This window comes from Pleurodeles waltl, chromosome 2_2 (assembly GCF_031143425.1).
Source record: "Pleurodeles waltl isolate 20211129_DDA chromosome 2_2, aPleWal1.hap1.20221129, whole genome shotgun sequence".
Classification (NCBI taxonomy): Eukaryota; Metazoa; Chordata; class Amphibia; order Caudata; family Salamandridae; genus Pleurodeles; species Pleurodeles waltl.
The window spans coordinates 1,162,756,774-1,162,779,970 of NC_090439.1; the positions used below are offsets into that span (position 1 = coordinate 1,162,756,774).

Consider the following 23,197-nt stretch of genomic DNA (forward strand, 5'->3'; position numbering starts at 1 on the left):
GGAGTGGGGGGTAGAGCTGGAAGTTTGTGGATTGTGGGTTTTGGCTTCTACATATACTTCTTTTTCTTTTCTTGCCCTTTCCTCTCACCACCCTTCTCTCCACCTCCAGAAGGCCCTGGCAGATTATGACCTTTGCCACGCGTTGCTAGGTTCTAAATTCCCAACATGAAGCAAGGTCAGCCCTGCCTCACCCGAAGACAGACCAAGGGCCTGATTTAGAGTTTGGCGGATGGCGTTACTCTATCACAAACGTGACGGATATCCCATCCACTGTATTACAATCCCATTATATCCTATGGGAATTATGATAGTGAGGACGGGATATACGTCACGTCTGTGACGGAGTAACCCGTCCGCAAACTCTAAATCAGCCCCTTAGAAAGACCAGATCAGGAAGCGGGGGTTGGACACACTTCATTGAGAGCTTGAACACTCGTAAGGCCCTTCAGCCCTGGGACCCCCTCATTCTTACCTCATCACTTCATATCCTAAGCCTGACAGAGCTCTTCAGTGAAACACCAAAGACCTTAACCACCCTGTTAAAAAGAAAAACATCACAGACTACTGTAAGAAATAAAAGGTGAAGTAGTCTTCCTACAAGAAACTAAGATTGTCTACTGAGATGCACTAAATTTGAGATCAGATGGATAAAGGATTTAACCTCCTCCGATGCTATGGGGGGGGAGAGTGATCACTTTAATCTCTAAGTGCTCAGGCCTTGCAAACATTATAACAGAACATGACAGTGAAGGGAGATAGCTCTTCACTAAACTTAGTGTCGGTCATACAGAATTCTATGGCATAACCATATATACACCTGACACTGATTGTCCACAATCTTGGCACTTCCTGATCATAAAAAATGTATGGAAAAATGCCCTACAATGCCACCATCATTTGAAGAGGCGACTTTAACCTCCCTAGGGAAGAAATAATTGAGAGACAATCTCTAAATAATCTCCGTCCATCCATGGCACACAAACAGATCCACAATTTATGTTCCACCCACTTATTAGAAGACGCTTGGAGACTACACCTCCCGGATGGCAGGGATTTTACTTTCTATTCCTTTTTCCCTATAGTTATGCATTCATTGATTATCTCTTTGTAGACTCTGCACATTTAAATGCTGTTGCAGTCACCCCAATGAACCAATTATGGTCTTTGACCATGTGTGCATTTCACTGACATTCCAAAATTGTGTCCTCTTCCCGTAAAAAATAATTAATGGTGTATGAACACTGAAATATTAGAGAAGGAGGCCCTTGTAGGCAATTTAGAAAAAATGTGGCTATTTATCGAAGAGACATCAAACTCATGTCCCTCCCCAATCACTATCAGGGACACCCTAAAATGTTACACAAGGGATCTAGTATTTAAGAAAAGTGGCGCTGCACACAGTGCAGCGCCACTTTCCTTGCACCCTTTACCACCCCCCCACCACCACCATGCGTGCGCTGTATTTAAAATACGGCGCACCATGGAGCAGGGTAGGGGGCAGTAGCATCATTTATTATGTCGCTGTTGATGTACTGGTGAGGATTAGCGCTAACATTTTGGCGCTACTCCTGCAGAGTACATAGGGGCCCATTGTATTCTATGGTGTTCCCCTGTTTAACGCCTGCTCTGAGCAGGCGTTCAAAGTGCCGAAAAAAATGACGCAAGGAAATCTGTTAGATTTGCTTTCGCCATTTTTTCACACCCCTCCCCTAATGGAGGTACACTCCCTTTACACACATTATGGCAGGTGCAAGCATAATGTGGAGCCAGGGGTTACAAAGTGGCATTGCACCACTTTGTAAATATAGCGCGGGGATTTTGGCCATGTAACAAAACATTACCATGAAAAAAATACACTAATGTGACAGTAGATGGCGCTAGGGGCTCTTAAATATGCCTCTATATTTTCTAAATAAAGCAAGGAAAACCCTGGCCTCCTACCTAAAATATGAAAAAGAAAAACTGTAATTTCTAGAGCTTTTGCCAAAGATTTCAGAACTTTTTTTCCTCACTCTATAAATCTAACAAACCCATCTCAATCTAAAAATGGTCTAAGGTACTAGGGAATATCAAGTTAAATAAAGTTCTGAGTCAAACAAACTCACACTAAGCAAACCACTTGAGAGAAAGGAGGTGATGGGTGGTAGCCAAGCCATACCAAGTGGTAAGGATCCAGGGCCAGGTGTGTTTCCTATCTGTTTCTATGAAACGTTTGCAAAAATAAGAATCCACCACTAGAAGTATCCAATAAGCACTTCGCTTGCTCATGCAAAGTTACAGACACAGCAGGTGAGGTTATAATATTTTTTATACCTAAGGGAAGGCAAAACCCCTTTATACCCGAACAATTACAGGCTTGCTTCTCACATCAATATGGATGCAAAATATACAAAAAAATCTTAGCATCTCGCCTAGAAAAAATCATTTAAATGTTAATTCACCAATTGCAGGCAGGTTATGTTAAGGGCAGATTGGCAAGTGCCAACGTGCACAAGTTCTGCCATAGTATTTAGCATGCCCACCTGCCTCAGCAAAAATTACCCTTCAGTTTGGAAAAGGCCTTTGATAAGGACACTTGGCTCTATCTTCTTGCCGTACTTTATCATTATGACCGAGGTGACCTATATATCCCGATGGCGATGGCTCTATCGAGCGTCCAACAGTGAGGAGGAGGGACCCTATCAGACCCCCTCATTCTACAACAGGACCCTCGCCAGCGCTGCCCACTTCCACCTCACTCTTTCTGCTAGCAATCAACCCCCTCTTAAGGCTCACAAATGTCTGTCCCCATATCACAGGCTTTGATTTCAAATCCCCTACCCTTAAAGCAGCAGCGTACAGTGATGACATCCTGGTCTTCAGCGAACAGGCACAAACCGATCCAGGTACTGCTGGCTGTCGTTCTTACTTTCTCCAACATACAAGATTATAGTTTAAATGTGGAAAAAAATCTGAAGTGTCCCCACTTGAATCCCCCAACGTGCATCAGTGATACAACACTACTCTGGAGACCAAAGTACTTTAGATACTGAGGTATATGATTCTCCAATGAGCTTCTGCAATTGATCATACTTAATGAACAAAAAGCTCTGACAGAACTGGAAGACCTCCTTGATGCTTGGTCGCCCATATTTATTTCATGGTGCCGCAGACTTGAAACATTAAAAATAATGATCACCCCAATTGTTAACTTTTTATCATCCTTGGTCCCGGATGGACTGTCTAAAAATGTTTTTGACTCAGTCGACAAACTTACATTAGAATTCCTCTGGGGTGATAAAAGATTCAGGACCTCATATGAACAACTCCTCTTAGATTGCCATCATGGTGGCTGTTGTTTCCCAAACTGGCTCGATTACCAATCAGCATTCCTCATCAGTCAAGGAAAGTGATGGTTCTTGGACCATCCAGGGAACCAACCATAGTAGCATTCAATTGAGAAAGAACTCACCTACCACTTTCACATGCTTACGACCCAGCCAATGAAACCAGTTATTGTCCAACACTTCAAACAAACATAATTCAAGAGCTATTATGACTCTCGAAGGGAACATGTCTAATAAATTAACAAAATCCAGAATAATAAATCTCTGGAACTACAAAAAAATGCAAGATGACTTCTCTAAAATTGAATATCTATTGGCAAAAAAGGGAATCTCTCTTATCGAAGATCCTTGGAAAACCATAGACCACTATCTTTCGCGGAACTCCAACATTCCCACTGCCTCTCCAACCTGAACTTCTACAGCTTTCTCATGATCAAAGTCGAAATAGTCAAATGAGATGCATTTACAGGCCTAGATCTTCTGTCACATCAATCCTCTCAACCTCTAAAATATATAAAATGATCACTGCATATCAGTGCTTAATTTGAGCCAGTGGTTTCCCGTGCTCGACACATGCACGTATTTGTCAACACCAGCACTTCTGACAATCTTCCACAAGGTGGCGCTGCCTGTCTAATTTAGAGATGACCACAACAACAGTGAATTATTAATTTACTATACATTAAAAATGACTATTACCTGCCACCCATGCCATTCGTGTAGCTTTGGGGGCCTGAAATAGTCCGAATTGGCACACTTTTAAGAGTGTGATGGTTAGGAGTTGTGTTGGTTCTATCTTTGGCAGCGCTGGCGGGGGCATTGAGTGGTGCACGCTGCAGTGGCCTCCTGGCAAGGGCCCTGGCACTTATATTTTTTGCAAATTCAGCACTGCTGCACACACAACTAAGCATTCTAGCCCACTTCAATGTGACTGCAAGTGGACAAAGAACCGGTGTCGGAGGCGGTCTGGGCCGTGATCCCTAGAAATATCCTAAAAGATACACTCATCCAAGACCTCTGCCAGTGTGAACTGGTCACACATCACAAGGTTCATTGGAACCTGGATAATCTACCTGAACTGAATCTGATTGAATCCAATAAATGATAGAATTGTAAAGAGTCAAAAAGAGACCCTGAAGATTTTTTTGGGGCAGTAAATAAATTATCCCTTATTTTCCTTATTGGGATAAATTGGCTACCTAGTTCAGCAAGGTAGCAATGATGTTGTAGTCTTTCCAGCAGTAACCTGGTCTTTCTGGTGGCCCCTAACACCTCCCAGATCACACCACCCAATAGGAAGATATTATATCTGTTGCTGGTAATTGCAACAAAACTCATTCTGGCTGAGTGGAAGCAGGCTAATCCAATCGCTTTTCATAGCTGGTGGGTTGAGTTTCCTGTATCCATGGAGTACACACTTCACTTCAACCAGCTAGAACACTTGAAAACTCCCTGGCCTCATGGAGCACATAAGACAGCATTCTACAAACCACAAATTCACCTCTGTAGCGTTGCACCTGATAGCCGGGGTCACTGGAATTATGTGGCAGAGGAGCACCAAGTATGCCGCAGGGCTGACTAAATTATTTGGCAAGAAAAGCCAAATTATGTAGTATAATACGACTCATTTTTTTATAGTATTACTTCTTTATTTTGTAACTTTTACACATTTTAGTACTGTCTGGACAAAGATTTTAGCTCTTTAGTACCGGTTTATGGACCAAATAAATTAATAGGAAACTTTAAAAGGACCAGTTAACCTCTGCGAAGGGCCTTCCACTGTGCGCGAACACCACCTAACATTTTCAGTAACTTTTGCTACGTTTGAGCTACAAAAAATACTGCTTCGTTATAATTTGCAGATTATGCGGCAAACAAATTATGTGGCAAATATGGCAAATCCATAATTATGCAACAAAAAAAAGCTGTGGCCGAGACCGCCAATCTTTATTCTGACACTGCCCCTTATTTTGCTACCTGGTGCAATGATATAACTTTAAACAGGGGCATATTTAAGAAAATTGGCAGTGCACACAGTGCAGTGCCACTTTTCCTGCGCCCTTTAGCGCACCCACCAAAGCCACCATGTGTGCGCCATATTTAAAATACGCACACCCTGGTGGTAGTTAGGGGACTGACGTCAGAACGCTAGTCAGGAGTTTTGCAGGATTAGCGTAAAATCTTTTGCCGCTAATCCTGCAAAGGTCATTGAGGCCCATTGTAATCAATGGTGTGCCTCCTTTTAACGCCTGCTCTGAGCAGGCATTAAAGTGGCGAAAAAAATTATGCAAAGTAATCTGCTAGATTTCTTTGCGCCATTTTTTCACCCCCCTAACGGAGGAACGTTTCCTTTACATACATTATGCCTGGCACAGGCAAAATGTAGCACAAATTGCGCCACTTTGTAAATATGGTGCGTGGATTTTGGCCTCGTTGGGCCACATTAGTGTCAGAAAATTGACACTATTTTGGCGTTAGGATCTCTTAAATATGCCCCACAGTGTACAAACATAGCTCCCTATCTGTGTGTTCATAGTGCGTAACTTCCCCTTGCAGTAGGGTTGTAACTCCCCGCACTACTACCTCTAGCCACTGGAGGGCACCAGAGACCAGCGCAGCGTTCAAGGAGCACAAACCAGTGTCAACGACACCGCGGCCGGCCTGGTGATCTTTCAAAGTAATTTTTGCCCCGAATTCCAGCCAGAGATCGAAGGGACCAACTTCCTTCAGTGGGGTTTGGGTGGGAATTCACCCCCGAGATCAGTTTGAAAAAACAAAAATGAGGCGAGAAAGCGTATTTTAAATCACAATATTTACACAAATGTGCTAAAAAGTCCTAGCCTCTGAAACTGAAGTAATTAAGCATTCAAATACTTATATGCAGTGTCATGGCAATGAAGCCTGGTGCTGCAGCACCTGGCCCCAAGTTTTTCAAAATGTGCAGCGATGCCCCCCATATGCCAATAATTCTTTACACACTGCCAGGGTCAGCATTTTGTCATGCCCCCCTCCGCCCCCATATGCCAAGAATTACATGTGTTAATTTATTTTATAATAAAGATTAATTTATTTTTATATTTATTTATTCATTTATCCATTTGTGATCTTCTGTAGCGCGACCATGGCCAGATAGCATCAAAACGCTGTCCAGGAGTAGAAGATTAACATTTTCAACAAGCATTGAAAGGAAACATTTGGATTGAAACCAATAAGCGAGAAAATCAGAGCTGGTTAACCCCAAGAGTGATCTGGGGGAGTATGGGAGAGTAGTCTGAGACAAAGGCCCAGATTTACTAAGCCCCTGCGTTGCCTTTACATCACGCATGGCGATACTAGGCAACGCAAGCCCTTCAGTCAGATATACTAAACCCCTGCGTTGCCCTTGTGTCACGCATGGCGATGTTCCGCAACGCAAGCCCTTCAGTCAGATTTACTAAACCCCTGCGTTGCCTTTACATCACGCATGGCGATACTAGGCAACGCAAGCCCTTCAGTCAGATTTACTAAACCCCTGCGTTGCCTTTACATCACGCATGGCGATACTAGGCAACGCAAGCCCTTCAGTCAGATATACTAAGCCCCTGCGTTGCCTTTACATCACGCATGGAGATACTAGGCAACACAAGCTCTTCAGTCAGATTTACTAAACCCCTGCGTTGCCTTTACATCACGCATGGTGATACTAGGCAACGCAAGCCCTTCAGTCAGATATACTAAGCTCCTGCGTTGCCCTTGTGTCACGCATGGCGATGTTCCGCAACGCAAGCCCTTCAGTCAGATTTACTAAGCCCCTGCATTGCCTTTACATCACGCATGGAGATACTAGGCAACGCAAGCCCTTCAGTCAGATTTACTAAGCCCCTGCGTTGCCTTTACATCACGCATGGAGATACTAGGCAACACAAGCTCTTCAGTCAGATTTACTAAGCCCCTGCGTTCCCCTTGTGTCACGCATGGCGATACTAGGCAACGCAAGCCCTTCAGTAAGATTTACTAAGCCCCTGCGTTGCCCTTGTGTCACGCATGGCCATGTTCCGCAACGCAAGCCCTTCAGTCAGATTTACTAAGCCCCTGCGTTGCCTTTACATCACGCATGGAGATACTAGGCAACGCAAGCTCTTCAGTCAGATTTACTAAGCCCCTGCGTTCCCCTTGTGTCACGCATGGTGATACTAGGCAATGCAAGCCCTTCAGTAAGATTTACTAAGCCCCTGCGTTGCCCTTGTGTCACGCATGGCCATGTTCCGCAACGCAAGCCCTTCAGTCAGATTTACTAAGACACGCAAAGTCACCTGCGTGGCTTATCGTGGTGTATTACATGTAAAGTAACTTAACGCAGCTCAAGACACTGCCTCGCAGTACTCTGCGTCAGGAAGCCGTTCTATCAGTGAAGCGTGGGTGTTCCCACTCATCTACTCCCGATTTTTGGCACATTCCCAGATTTACTAAGAATAGTAAACCTGGTAATGCGTAAAAATGGTGCACAATCACAATAGACGTATAATAAAGGGAAATGTTAATCTCTCCTAGTTATTTCCTCTTTCTACATGTGCTGCATCTGCAGCGCACATAGAAAGAGCAAAATGTCTCTGAGGATTGTTTCTGTGCAGGAAGGAGCTTCTTCCTGTACAAAAACAATCCTGCCTACAATACAGGCACCCTTGCACAATGGATCAAGGGCGGCAGCAGAGACTGAGAGTAGGAAAGGGACATAAATTACTAAATATGGCGCATTCCAACTCTCTCCGTTTTACGCAGTGGAAGAAGTTGTCTTGCTGTGTTGCGTTGCGCCAAATCTTAGTAAATCTGGGCCAAAGTGCCTTTGAAAAAGAAGGATCTTGAATCTTTATTAAAGGTAGCATGACAGGCAGAGGTGTAACAAAGGCCACCGCAGCCACCTGCGGTAGGGGGTTGGGGGTCCCGAGCTCCAGCCACCCCCCCCTCAGCTCAGTACCCTGGTCTGAGAGCTCCTGGGTAAGTCCAGAGAGTGGGAGAGGGTGGCTCAGTGTACTTTTCAGGGGGGCCTTCTCAAGTTTCATTACTCCACTGATGACACGGGGTTGTACGAAATTTCACAGCAAGTTCCAGATTCTTGTTGCGCTTACAGAGGACGATTGGTTCATGTAACCTTCATGTTTGAAGGCAGGGGGTCCAGGAGGGGGACTTTTTTCTCATGTTTTGTCGCATGCCTGAAATGTTTAATTTGTTGTTAGGTAAGGGGTGTGAGGGCTTTGTTTGTGGTGTAAGCTGCTTTAAGGAGCGTCCTTGGCACCGTCGCTCACTAGGTTTATAGTACTTGCTGTGGGCTCCTTGGTACCATCGCTCACTGGCCCCATAGCCATCTTGGTACCACTGCTCACTGGGCCTGTGTCTCGTCTCTTCCAGATCACTAAAAATGATGGGTGTCCTGACTGCAGCTGGATCAGGCATCGGGTGCTACATCATGGCCATGGCAGCGCTGAGCCCCTGCCCACCTCTGCTCCATCACCACGGAGGCGTTGTGCTCATTGTAAGTATGGAACTAGTCTGTCCACCTCTGGCACCACAGGTGACCCAAGAGCACACAGCTAACCAAGAGAGCATCCCCTCTGCAGAGATCAGCAGGCATACATCTCCACTCTTCCAACAGACACTAATTTATGGTGCTGGGGACACACTGGACACTCCTAAATCCATAGAGGACATCTGAGCACACATCTAAACCAGGAGACCCTGTTCTTCACAGAAGCCACCTAGCACACCTTCAATCCCACAGTGGACCCACAGCATGCCTCCTACCCCTCAAAGGATTCATGGCACACCTCCAACCCACAATGGACCCATATCACACCTCCAACCACACAATGGACCCATAGCACACCTCCAACCACACAGTAGACACACATCCAACCTACAATGGACCCATAGCACACCTAGATCTACAACACACATCCAATCACACAGTGGACCTACAGCACACATCCAACCCCACAATGGACCCACGGCACAACTCCAACCCCACAATAGACCCACAGCACATCTCCAACCCCACAATAGACCCACAGCACATCTCCAACCCCACATTGGTCCCACAGCACATATCCAACCCCACAATGAACCCACAGCACGCCTCCTACCCCTCAATTGACCCACAGCACACCTCCAACCCCACAATGGACCCACAGCACACCTCCGACCCACAACGGACCCATATCACACCTCCAACCCCACAATGGACCCACAGCACACCTCGAACCCCACAGTGGACCCACAGCACACATCCAAAACTGCAATGGACCCACAGCACACTTTCAACCCCATAATGGACCCAAAGCTCAGCTCCAACCCCACAATGGACCCCACAGCATACATCCAACCCCACAATGGACCCACAGCACACGTCCAATCCCACAATGGACCCACAGCACGCCTCCAACCCCACAATGGACTCACAGCACAACTCCAACCCCACAATAGACCCACAGCACATCTTCAACCCCACAATGGACCCACAGCACACCCCCAACCCCACAATGAACCCACAGCACAAATCCAACCCCACAATAGACCCACAGCACATCTCCAACCCCACAATGGACCCACAACACACCTCCAACCTCAAAATTGACCCACAGCACACGTCCAACCCATCAATGGACCCAACACCTCCAACTCCACAATGGACCCACAGCACAACTACACAGCACACATCACCTCCAATCCCAGAGTGCTCCTCTAATGAATCTACATAGGACACATCTGATTCAGAAGACACTCAAGAGCACACACCTAATGCCTCCCGATAGGAGCCTCTGGTGCACCTCTGACCCCAAAAGTGAACCCAGAGAGTTCACTCTCTACAGGAGCCACTGCCACAGCTGGAACCCCAAAGGACTCCCACAGTAACGTCTGACCCACCAGAGCATCCTCTCCAGAACCCCACCTGGCGTGCCTCAGAGCCTCTGTTCTAGAATATTAATAACAAAAATATCGCTTGACATAAATATCATGGCCTAAATATAATTTACACAAATATAGCTCCATTAGGTGCAGATTTTCTATTAACAACTCCAATAGGGAGATATTTCTGTAGGCGACATCCTGACAACATGGGACAGATTTACTCATGACTTGCCTTGCCCTTGCAAGTCCTTAGATGGGATTTTCAAAGCCACACAAGGCCACACAAGGGTCTAGATGCTCTGCCCTGCACCAAAATGGTGCCGTACCACAAAAAGGCATATTTTATTTCTCCTCATTATTTCCTCTTTCTATGTGAGACGCATTTCTCCATCATGTATAGAAAGAGGAATTTGCCTCATAGGTTTGTTTTTGTTCAGGAAGGTGTCCCACACCTTCCTGAACCATAAAACCCTGACTGTAATGCGTGCCCCTTGCAGCATGGTGCAATGGTACCCTCATTAGCACCTGGCAGCACACAGCGTGCCAGCGCTTGGAGGGGCAGAAGTGCGCCATATCTCAGTAGATATGCACATTTCTGCTCTCTCCCATTCACACAACACAGCAAGTTGCCTTTCTGAGTTTCCTTGCGTTAAATATTAATAACGCTGCCCCTAAATTTGGGGCATCGTATTGTGACACTACAGGCGACTACACAGCACACATCTTACCACACAGAGCATCCTCACTGTAAGGGCCACCTACCATTCCTCTCACACTACAGGGAATTATGCGATAACACTCTAAACCCACAAAGCACCGTGGCCAAGCACATATATAACCCCATAGGGCACCATCTGGTGCGGCTTTCATATCTCAGGTGACCCCAGAGCACACATCTAACCCCGGTGAGTGTCCTATCTGCTTAGGCCGTACATTTTTTGAGATACCGGGCCTCATTCAGAAAGGTAAACTTATACCAAAAGTCTAACTTTAGACCTCAAGTCTAACTTTAGGTCTAAGCTTAGAGTTCAAGTGTAAAGTCTAACTTTACAACTTTTTGGTATCCACAAAAGCAAGTTACTACTAGTAATAATAGTACTACTTTACTACTAGTAGTAAAGTTACTAGCAGTAAATTACCTTTGTGAATACCAAAAAGTAGTAAAGTAGTTACTAGTAGTAAAGTTTCTAGTAGTAACTTACGTTTGTGAGTACCAAAAAGTATTAAAGTTAGACTTTTGGTCTAAGTTAGACTTCAGGTGTAAAGTTAGACTTTAGGTCTAAACTGTGACTTTAGGTCTCAAGTTAGAGTTTTGGTATACGTTTACCTTTCTGAATCGGGCCTATAGTGCTGTAGTGATGAGATGAAGCTTACTGGGACCGCTCACACCCGAGGGACAGGGAGCTGACAACATTGTAATTGGTCTATAGTTTTAGCTTTTGCCTACAAAGGGAACATTCTGCTTAGTTTTCCAGCTCCCAACATCCACTCTAGGCACTGATATAGGTTAAAGGGTCTTGAATGCTCAGTGCGGGCATTTCAGCCCCTCATGCCCCACCAGTTATCTTCTATTGAGCTTTTCAAGCTGAACAGATTGATGAGGGACAAAGCTAATTCAGCGCTAAGGACTTCTGGAAGCACACATAAATCAAACATCTCTTCATAAAGGTAGATTTCAGCACTTCCAATCAATGTATTGTAGTAACAGCACTTGCAATTCATACAGGATATTAACAGCATTTCTAATACATGAGGGTATTAACAGAGCAACCAACTAATGGAATGCATTACCAGAACTTCAAGTCATGGAGTCATGGAGAGCATGATCAGCTCTTCCAGAACATGGCGGGTATTAACAGCATTTTCAGTCCATGTAGGGCGTTGACAGCACTCCTGTCCTACAAGGGCATGAAAAACATTTCCGCTCAAGGAAGGATTGTAACAATACTTTCATCAAGGAAAAACAGTAACAGCGCCCCCAGTCCGTAGTGGGCCTTAATAGCTGTTGGTATGGGTAAGTGCCCTGCATGGTGTACCCCTCCTGTGAGTTCCCTAACTGCATACATCTGTCATCCTAGCTTTTGAATTTTGGTCATGCTCCCCACTGATCCTCAGGGGGGTAGCTTGGTCAGTAAAATTGGGGTTGGTAGGGAATGAGCTTCAGATTTTCCAACAATCAGGCTGCCATATAATGTTAAAGTACATTATTCAACAAGCGTAGCGCACGCAAAGCGCTTAAGAGGATGTGGAAAGGGAGAGGTGTGTGGATTGGTAGGAGTACTAATTGAGAGAAACCCAATATTTTGTAAAATAATTAAAACATTTTAGTGCTTTCAAAACAGAAATGAGAGAGGGTGTGTGTGTCTTTTTGTCAGTGTGTGCTTGCGAAAATCCCAGGTGAATTCCGACCGACTCCTTACCATACCCAACTGAAAGCATGTGCATCCAACTATTTATGAGAAAATCAATTTATTAGGAGGTGAAACACCCCAAACACTCCCCTTGAAGCTAGGACCAGCTGATCCCGTGTGCGCATGTTGACCTAGGCCTGGTCTGTGACCATCATTGGTTGTGGACCAGTTTCTGAAGTGCGAGGGGTGCACCAAGAGCACCCTCATAGTGACTGAGGACTACCTTCTCTGTGGGGTATTTCAAGCATGGAGCACGGTGGCGGCAGCACTCTGTGCTAAGTGAAGTATAGTAACTGACCTTTGACCTGCGAGACATGAGTGCATGCCTAGAGGCCCGCCTATCACAAATGTATCACCGCTCACGATGAACCAGGAATCCTGTAAGCCGACATCTTTAAGGCTGTATAAATGTGTACGTCCTAGGATTAATAGTGCCCAGGCACAAGTGATGCAGGTCTGCCAGTTCCATTTTGGAAGCCCAAAACCAGGACCAGAGTACAAGATGGAGGAGAGGTTGCTTTCCCTTGACTGCATAAGTTTTTTGCTGACATCTCCTAGAAGGGAGGAAGGAACACCAGACACCATAGTGAGGCAGGAGGAGACAGGTTTTCTTTAGCAGTGCCAGGGCCCTTTCTGACATATAGGGTTGTAAATGCCTTTGTCTGCAGCTGCCGTTAGATGGGTGGCAGGTGATGCAGGGTGAGGCCTGCAGTCTCCGTTGTACGGGAAAGGGATCCTTTGAAGATTCTTGTCTCCCTTCCTTATCTTTGTGAAGGGGGGTTGTAAATAGATGGGTTCAGCCTGCTCAAACCTCTTTGTACTTCTGAGGTAGGCACTCCACTGGGAGATTGTTATCTTGGACACAGCAGTGTAGTCAAAGACCAGCTGTGGACTGGTGGGGAGACATGGAGGGGGAACCGGTCTAAACTGGTTCTAAGAAAGCAGAAGTGGAATCCACATCCTTCATCTGTGAAATCGGTGTGAAGATGGCTGCCCAAGAGCCATCATTGTTCATTGTAGTGGTCTCTTCTACAGAAGAGGAGGTAATCCACAGACTACTCAAGGACTACTCCACATCCAAGGGTTGGTATTGCACTGACAGTCAACTCCCCAGAGGGAAGGGAAGGGAACATCTGAAAGAAGAATTCCTGGACTGACCTGGGAGCCAAGACATCCTGCCTGTGAGCGAGCAAAGGAAGTGCCAACCCTGCAGAGAGGGCTGATCATCGAAAGGACTGCTGAAATTAAACTTGGCATAGGGTCTGTCCAACAGACACTCACCAAGCAGGTGCATTAAAAAAATCACCACCCTGGCAGAGCAATCTTAATCAGTTATTCAAGTCGTAGCTACCAAGGCACCTTGATCTGTGTGCCTAAGTGGTAGGCCTGGTTAAAACCAGGATAGATGCCTGCTGGTGGCATGTGTGCCCCACAAGTGGACTGCGTGACCACAGTACTGTCCAAGTGTGCCTTTGGATGGGGACCAGTCCAGAGGACCAGGTGACCTGAGAGGTACCCTGGGTGCACTGCACGAGGAATCAAAGGCATCGACTTGAGGCACTACATTCAAAGGTAGCGCATGGTGACTCCCACACTCAAGAACCAGCATCTGTGGGAGTGTTGCCATCGCACTCAAGAAGCTCCATGTACTCACCAGCATGCCAGAGTGAATCGCACCATTAGTAAGGTATCCACCAAAGTACCGGGGTGGGCCACATCATATGCTGAAGACCAACAGCCATCTGCCGGGAAGACAGCCACAAGGGACAGATGAAAGGGGGACTAGTAGCAGCAGAGGCCCCTGAAACAGAGGCTTGCACCCATAAACCAGATATTCGGGCATTTGTGTATGTGGAGGTGATTTCTGGGATTTCTGTGTAATAAAGTACTTGTCTTTTGTACAAAGAGAATCACCGGGCTGGACATTGATCTCATTGCATTGCTGCTGCTGGTGGAGGGGCTGGTGTTGATAGGGCACATTGTTGCCGGTCCACTCTCTTTAAGAAATGCACTTTTGCACAAATAAAAATGCAGTCTTTTGTTTACAGCTCAAAATGGTGTCTGCCACTTTCAATCAATAAGTAAAATGCCCCAATATCATTCAGTTGGCACATGTATACATGAGTGGTGATGCATGCATGTGCATGTCATCATGCATAGAGCCGCCTTCTAAGTGGCCAGCTGCATGATATCAAGACATGTACAAGTGCCATTGCATTTGTTTTCACTAATGCTGTACAGCATTGACAAATACGTTTTTTCTTTTTGCCCATGCTGCATAACATGGGTGAAAAACATTGCCACAGACAATAGGTCCCAAAGGTGAGACCTATTGTCTTTGCAAATTCTTGTTCTAAGGCGAAAGCTACTAAATGTAGCCCATCTAAGGGGGATGTTTATTTGAATAAGAGGAGCTGCAAGGGATCGACACTAATACACATTTAATGCATTTTTGTATCCTAAATTATTGTAAATTAGCCCACTCGAGGGAGTTTCTGTCAGGTCTGCTGCCATCGCTTAGTCCCAGTTTGGATTTAATACTCATTATGGTGGATTTAGCTTTGCTGCTTTATCATCAGCTGTTATTGCAAAGGTGCTGCCACAGAGGGTGATGGGGCTGGGGCCTGGGAGTGGTTGGTGCCAAGGAATGTCTGCGGCCCTGTGCTTCGATTCAGGGAGGGCTGGTTTGACTAAAAGAAGGCTGCTCATTGGTTACACCATGGAGACTGACTGTGTCTACTAGGGAGGGCCCATTATCACATGATGGCAAGCGGGAAATAGAGGGGAACTGAAGTCTGGGAAGTGTTGAGGTTCCTCTTGGGACATTCTTCCAAACGTCTTACCTGGTTTGTACCCGAAAAATTGTTTTTAACCAAGCAAATTTACTTCAAAGGTTGTGAGGCTGATGTGTCGTACCAATGAAGTAAGCTACACCTACATATTAAATACCTTGGAAATGGTAGACATCAAAATTATTTGGCCACTGACATTGTGTCTAATTTATGAGATATTGGTCTTTATATCTGCCACTTCTTGGGGACTCTTGGTAGAACAGCCCCTAGAACGTCCGAAGCAGCCGCTTTTGCGCTACATTCGCAGATTCCTCGTTTTATATGCTGTTTCTTAGGAGAGTTTAGAGTGTTTTTTCAAGGCCTCTGTTTTTGCCTATGATCAAGCACTTCAGGTTTGCTCTTCTCCCCCTCTAATGATATCAACTACTCTGTCTTTTTATGGGCTGGCTTCACAGTGCAACAGCCGCCAGACAATTATGTGAGAATCACCAGGAGAGGGGCTTTGGCTCCGCCCTCATGTTGGGAGTGAGGAGCACATGTTTTGATTGGCAGAAGTTGTGCGCTTCCACAAAAAAGTGCATGCCCTCCACACAGCCGTGATCATTTTGATTATTTATCCAGCTGCCTGAGCTTGACCTTTTAGGGGCAAACACACAACATTGCAAAGCTGTAAAATGTCTTAAATGACTAGAAAATGTATTTTTCTTTTACCCCTGGCAACAACACAGATGGGAATTGGGCAGTCATTAACCTACATGGATGTTTAGGTCTGGCTTGAAAGTTCAGCTGTCACTTGACCGTTTCACCTTTAACCAATATTATTCTAAATTTCTTTGGTTCCACACAAATACATATCAATTCCCATGCTATTTACTTGTAATGCTTCACGTCAACATACAACATTCCTTTAAAGCTAGACCTATTGGCATTACCAACTCATGATTAAATTACTTTATTGCTCCCTGTTATGCAATTTCTCCACCTAGTATTTATGTTATTATGATTTGTTTTGAACAACTTTCATATATATTTTTTTATTGTGTCAGTTGTTTTGAAGGATTTGTGTAAATTATATATATTAAAAACTTGATAACTTTGAAAATTAATGTTTTTTTATTTTCTGTATCTTTGTTACCCTCTCTCCAATGTACATTTCTGCGTTGCTCTGTCTCAGGATATTTGTGACTTCTTCTTTCTGTATTTGAGGTCCCTTTGCCTTTGTGCCTTCCCCTCTCTATTGTGTAGCTTTGTTTTGCTTTGTCTTTGTCTCTTGGCAGGCACAGTCTAGATTTGTTCTTTGTGTCTCTTCTGTAGTTCTCTGTGTAGCTTTTTCTCTCCTCTTTTCTTGTGTGTGAGGCTATCAGTATACATTTCTGTTCTTCTCTGAATTCTTCATTCTAGTGAGTTCCTTGTAAACTAAACCTCCTCTCCTGACTCTCCCACAGGTCCTGGCGTGGGTCCTGTTTGTCGGCACCCTGTCCTACGTAAAGGTGATGATTGGCCTCATCCTGAGGGACGAGGGGCACAGCGCCCTCGTCTGGTGTGGAGCGGTAGTGCAGTTGGGCTCCATGGTTGGTGCCCTCATCATGTTCCCGTTGGTCAGTGTTTACAGCCTCTTTCAGTCGGGAGACCCCTGTGACATTAGCTGCCCACCTTGAAGGCAGATCGAAGACCGCCAAGACACTGGGAGAAGAACCAGTGGGTACATTGCTGCCTTAAGGGAGATCTAGGACTAACATGGCAGGATTGGTGAGACAATGGAGCACCAGCAACCTACCATGAACGCAGCTCTAAGGCAGATATGTCAAGGCGGTGGGTGCACAATGAATGTACTACCAACTTACTTCCACAAATGTAGGTCTAACGAAGGCATGTTGCTGGGAGGGGACAATTAATGTAACAATCACTTCTGACCATAAAAGTGCATCCAGATATGCCATGATGTGGGTCTTTGCACCACCAGTTTCCTAGAATGAACGTAGGTCTGAGGATGACCGATCTCATTGTTCCTAGTTGCCCATGGGGTTCCATGTCAAAGGATGACCACCACTGTGTATCGACAGCCGTCAATCAAGACTTAAAGTTCAGGGAGCACACAGGACAATGCTACACCAGCTGCAGCACAGGAACTGAAATTCAAGATGGATGAATGAGACCAGGAGGACACAAAGCGGCGTTACACCAACTGATCAGCAGGAAGACAGGTCCAAGGAAAACCCGACACAACGCAACACTAGCTGTACAGCTGGGGTAGAGGCAGAAAGAGGAGGGTGTGGTGACTTATAGCTTAGAAGAATTAACCTGTATGGTGGGACGTGTGTTGCACTCAACTTATTACATACAAGTTGCTCTTTATGATTTGATGCAGGGGGTGGTATGATAATACACAGATAGGAAATGGATGGAAAAGCAGACCTCCTTTACCAGATGCTAGCTAGAACCTGACCCAGCAAAGACTTCAGAGCTCTGTCAAATATATTTTATGAAGCTTTTACAGGAGCAATAAAGACTGTCAATATGATTTACAAATATTCCCAATAATAAACTTAAGAGTTTGCCTTCATCTCCCTCCACTGAAAATTAACCCTCTGTTAACTTTTTGTTTGCTCCCCCAAGTCAAATCCTCCACACTTGCTTTCAGCCAGGAATATGTGTAGTTACAGTGCCTGGCTAATACCACCTTTCCCCCCCCCCACACCCCCACCGACTCTGTGTTGTCCACACAAGCTTTTTCTAATGATGAGACCACTCTTCTGTGAAAGACGCATTAGCCTGAACCTCAGTGGCTGTTTTTGCGACGCAGTGCATTGCAAACCTGGTCCCCACTGATTTTCAAAATGAAGGCGTCACTGCTGTAGGCCTTGGCTTCTCCATAGCGAGTATCGACAATGACCTGTGTGACCACTGAGAAACTGATGGGGGTCTGGTCTCTTCCTCTGCATGCTATTGATACTTTTGCAGCCGCCAATCCAGAGTGATGTACCATCCTGCGATAGAGATATGTTCACAATGGTCTGGGGCCCCAGGACACATATTCTTAGGTCGGAAGCAGCAGGTAACCCAGGGTTCGTTGTGTTTTGCTACTTCTGAAGCATTCCCAAAGCCCCTCCAGCAACACTGCCAAGCTGCAGGGGGCACGCTGTGTGGCTTCACTAGGGCGTAATGCCAGTCGTACACTACTTTATAATGAACTTTTCTGTTGTTGAAGGTAATAGAGCTTTTGTGAAAATCCTCCCTCTGAAACAAGTCCCATTCCAGCGAGGAAACTGGTGACCCAACATTTGCTTCCGTTTGTTTAATTTAAGCCCAGTCTTTGATTGGGAGAGCATTTACTAAAGAGTGACAAGCTTGTACACCACAACTTTGTACCTGTTAGTTTCCCAATTACCTTCTCAAATGTGGTCATATCTCTAACGACAGCTGCTTTTAAGTGTCAGTGAAGGACCCATTGACGAGTCTGTGCATAGTGGAGACTCTCAAACTCTTTCAGACTGAACTTCCTCTTACAATGATCAAGGGATTTATGATGGAGTTCTGAAATAGGTCCAAAACCATCCTGCATCTCCTACTTCACCATTGGTCGAACAGGCCAGACTCTGGACCCTAAGCATAGTGCAAACTGCTGTAGATAGGTATACATTTTGCGGCCCCTCAATTTTATGTAGCCTTCGATCTAACTATTGCGTGATCTATGGCGGCCAATCGCTTGTCTGATTCCTGTTGGGACCATTCGGATCTGATCCTTAACTGTGCTGCCACATAAAATGTGACAGCATCTCAGAGGGCTAGGCCTCTTCCAGCTTTGGAGTGATGCAATAGACGAAGGGAGACGGACCTGGCTTTCCCCCATTAAATTTTAGCATAGCCCGATGAATACATTTGAAAACATCTTGATGCAGTGAGAACTGAAGAGCTTGGGATAAATACAAGAGTCTAAGGAGGAGATTGGTCTTGATTTTATTTATTTGCCTTTCTAGGAGGCTGTAAGCTGCTCCAACCACTGAGGTTCTTTTTGACCTCCTCAATAAATGGTTGGGTTATGGATCTGCTCGACTGGTGCAAGTGGCTGGTTATTTGGACTCCAAAGTATATGAAAGAGGTGTTGGACCAGGAAACTCTCAGAGGTTAAAGGGTCAGGTTGAGGATTTCAATTTTTTCCATGCTTATCTTATATAATAATATATATAATGACTTAAACATTTTAAAGCTGTGCTTTTATTTCCGGTAGAAATGTATTGGGGTCACCTACAGTAAACAGAACACCCTCCACATACAGAAAGTTTGGATGCCTGTTGACCAAATGGGATCCCCTTTCTGCAGCCAACGATTCGGCTGCCAGGAATTCTATGCAGAGAGCCAACATCTTGGCAACCTTGGGTAGCTCTGTTGGGTGATCCTTGTAATCTAGAATAATTTGGATCCTTGGTCATCCAGTGAGATAATAGCTGTAAGCATGCAGTAAGCGACCATCACCACATTTATGTAGTGAGCGTGAAAACCCATTGCCTCATTGTTTCTGTTCAAAAGGACCAATCTACCTAGTCAAAGTCTTACTCTGCATCTAAACAGACCAGAATTGCAGCAATTGTCTTTCTATGCGCTTTTTCACCTAGGTTGACTGTGCACTTTATATTAGAGTGGATTTGTTTGGTGAGCATGAATCTGCCTGATAAGTATGGATTAGGTGGGGCACAATCTTGTCCAATCTCTCAGTCAGCACCTTAGAATAGATTTTAGTGTTGGTGTAAAGGGGCACCTGTAGGAGGCAGGCCTGGCTTATAGTGGGTACCTGATGGTACTTACACCTTGTGCCAGGTCCAGTTATCCCTTATTAGTAGATTAGTAGTGTTCTAGCAGCTTAGGCTGATAGAGGTAGCTATAGCAGAGCAGCTTAGGCTGAACTAGGAGACATGCAAAGCTCCTACTATACCACTTATATCATATAGGTACTATATCATAAGAATCACAATACTCAGAGTTACTAAAAAATAAAGGTACTTTATTTTAGTGACAATGTGCCAAAAATATCACAGAGGATATACTCCCTTAGGAGGTAAGCAAAATACACAAAATATACACACAAACCAAAATCAGGTAAGTAAACAGTTAGAAAAGTAGTGCAAACACTGTAGAATACAATAGGATGCAATAGGCCTAGGGGCAACACAAACCATATACTAAGAAAGTGGAATGCGAACCACTTAGGGACCCCAGGCCTGGTGTAGTATGTAGAGGGTCGCTGGGGGTGTAAGAAAACACTAAGGGTGTCCAAGATACCCCACCCCAAGACCCTGAAAAGTAGGAGTAAAGTTATCCTACTTCCTCAGAAACAAACTAAAGTCGTGATAGGAGATTCTGCAAAGATCACAACAGACTGCAAAGCACAGAAGACGGGTTCCTGGACCTGAGGACCTGCAAAGGAAGAGGACCAAGTCCAACAGTCACAAAAGTGTCCAGGGGGGCAGGAGCCCACTAAACCCGGGATGCAGGTGCAAAATAGCTGCCTCCTGGTGGAAGAAGCTAAAGATTCTGCAAAAACTGAAGAAGCCAGGAACTTCTCCTTTGCACAGAAGATCTCCCACAGCGTGCTGGAGGATGCAGAGTTGTTTCCATGCAGAAAGACCACAAACAAGCCTTGCTAGCTGCAAAGATCACGGTTGAAGGAAATGGCTGCTGCCCGGGCCCAGGAAGGACTAGGAGGTCGCCCCCCTTGGAGGAGGAGACAGAGGGGGCACTCAGCAATACAGAGAGCCCATGCAGAAGAAGGCAGCACCTGCAGAAGGACTTGAACACGGGTTCAAGAAAACTGAGCACGGCGGTCATCTCAACACTACAAAGGAGGGTCCCACGAAGTCGGTGGTCATCTCAGCTAGTTGAGCAATGCAGAACAGAGTGCTGGGGTCCTGGGCTATGCTGTGCACAAAGGATTCCTTGCAAAAGGGCACAGAAGCCCTAGCAGCTGCAGTTCACGCAGTACACAGGATTACTGTCTGGCGTAGGGAGGCAAAGACTTACCTCCACCAAATTTGGACAGATGGACCTCTGGACTGTCGGGGTCACTTGGATCCAGCTCCTGTGTTCCAGGGACCAGGCTCGTCAGGATGAGAGGGGACCCAGAGGACCGGTGAAGCAGAAGTTTGGTGCCTGCATTAGCAGGGGGAAGATTCCGTCGACCCACAGGAGATTTCCTCTTGGTTTCCAGTGCAGGGTGAAGGCAGACAGCCCCCAGATCATGCACCACCAGGAAACAGTTGAGAAAGCCGGCAGGATTAGGCGCTACAATGTCGCTGGAAGTCTTCTTGCTACTTTGTTGCAGTTTTGCAGGCATCCTGGAGCAGTCAGCGGTCGATCCTTGGCAGAAGTTGAAGAGGGAGATGCAGAGGAACTCTGGTGAGCTCTTGCATTCGTTATCTGAAGAGAAGCCCACAGGAGAGACCCTAAATAACCCTCAGAGGAGGATTGGCCACCTAGTCAGGTAAGCACCTATCAGGAGGGGTCTCTGACGTCACCTGCCAGCACTGGCCACTCAGAGGCCTCCATTGTGCCCTCATACCTCTGCATTCAAGATGGCAGAGGTCTGGGACACACTGGAGGAGCTCTGGGCACCACCCCTGAGGTGGTGATGGACAGGGGAGTGGTCACTCCCCTTTCCTTTGTCCAGTTTCGCACCAGAGCAGGGGCTGAGGGATCCCTGAACTGGTGTAGACTGGTTTATGCAAGGAGGGCACCATCTGTGCCCTTCAAAGCATTCCCAGAGGCCAGGAGAGGCTACTCCTCTCAGGCCCTTAACACCTATTTCAAAAGGGAGAGGGTGTAATATCCTCTCTCAGAGGAAATCCTTTGTTCTGCCTTCCTGAGACTGTGCTGCCCAGACCCAAGGAGGGCAGAAGCCTGTCTGTGGGTTGGCAGCAGCGGTAGCTGCAGTGAAAACCCCAGAGAGCTGGTTTGGCAGTACCCGGGGTCCATGCTTGAGCCCCAGGGATGCATGGGATTGGCACTCCAATACCAGATTTGGCATGGGGGGACAATTCCAATGATCTTAGACATGTTACATGGCCATATTCGGAGTTACCATTGTGAAGCTACATATAGGTATTGACCTATATGTAGTGCACGCGTGTCCCCGTACTCACAAAGTCCTGGGAAATTACCCTGAACTCTGTGGGGGTACCTTGGCTAGTGCCAGTGGGCCCTCACACTTAGTAACTTTGCACCTAACCTTCACTAAGTGAGGGTTAGTCATATAGGTGACTTATAAGTTACTTCAGTGCAGTGTAAAATGGCTGTGTAATAACGTGGAAGTTATTTCACTCAGGCTGCAGTGGCAGTCCTGTGTAAGAATGGTCTGAGCTCCCTATGGGTGGCAAAAGAAATGCTGCAGCCGATAGGGATCTCCATATACTAGGGAATTATAAGGGTGTTCCAGTGTGCCAATCAGAATTAGTAAAAATGGTCAATAGCCTGCAGTGACAATTTTTAAAGACAGAGAGAGCATAAGCACTGAGGTTCTGATTAGCAGAGCCTCAGTGACACAGTTAGGCACCACACAAGGAACACATTCAGGCCACAACTATGAGCTCTGGGGTCCTGGCTAGCAGAATCCCAGTGAGACACGCAAAAACAAACTGACACACAAGTAAAAATGGGGGCAACATGCCAGACAAGATGGCACTTTCCTACAGCACCCTATATGAAGCTCTTAAACTGGGATTACAGCCTTGTTTTGGAATAACCGTGAACATGGCTTCTCCCATAGGGAGTGTACATTTACGATGTTCTGCTACAT

At 45.8% G+C, this 23,197-nt stretch overlaps 1 protein-coding gene across 1 annotated transcript in view; it reads left to right on the forward strand.

The window, feature by feature from the left end:
* The window catches only part of LOC138283005 (riboflavin transporter 2-like), a 156,040-nt gene extending 138,066 nt beyond the window's left edge, over positions 1 to 17,974 (forward strand). The window contains exons 3-4 of the mRNA XM_069221116.1: positions 8,712 to 8,835; positions 16,857 to 17,974. Of these exons, the coding sequence (XP_069077217.1) occupies positions 8,712 to 8,835; positions 16,857 to 17,069 (337 nt within the window). The 3' untranslated portion in view covers positions 17,070 to 17,974. The remainder of the gene's footprint in view (positions 1 to 8,711; positions 8,836 to 16,856) is intronic.
* The last annotated feature ends 5,223 nt before the right edge of the window (positions 17,975 to 23,197 follow it).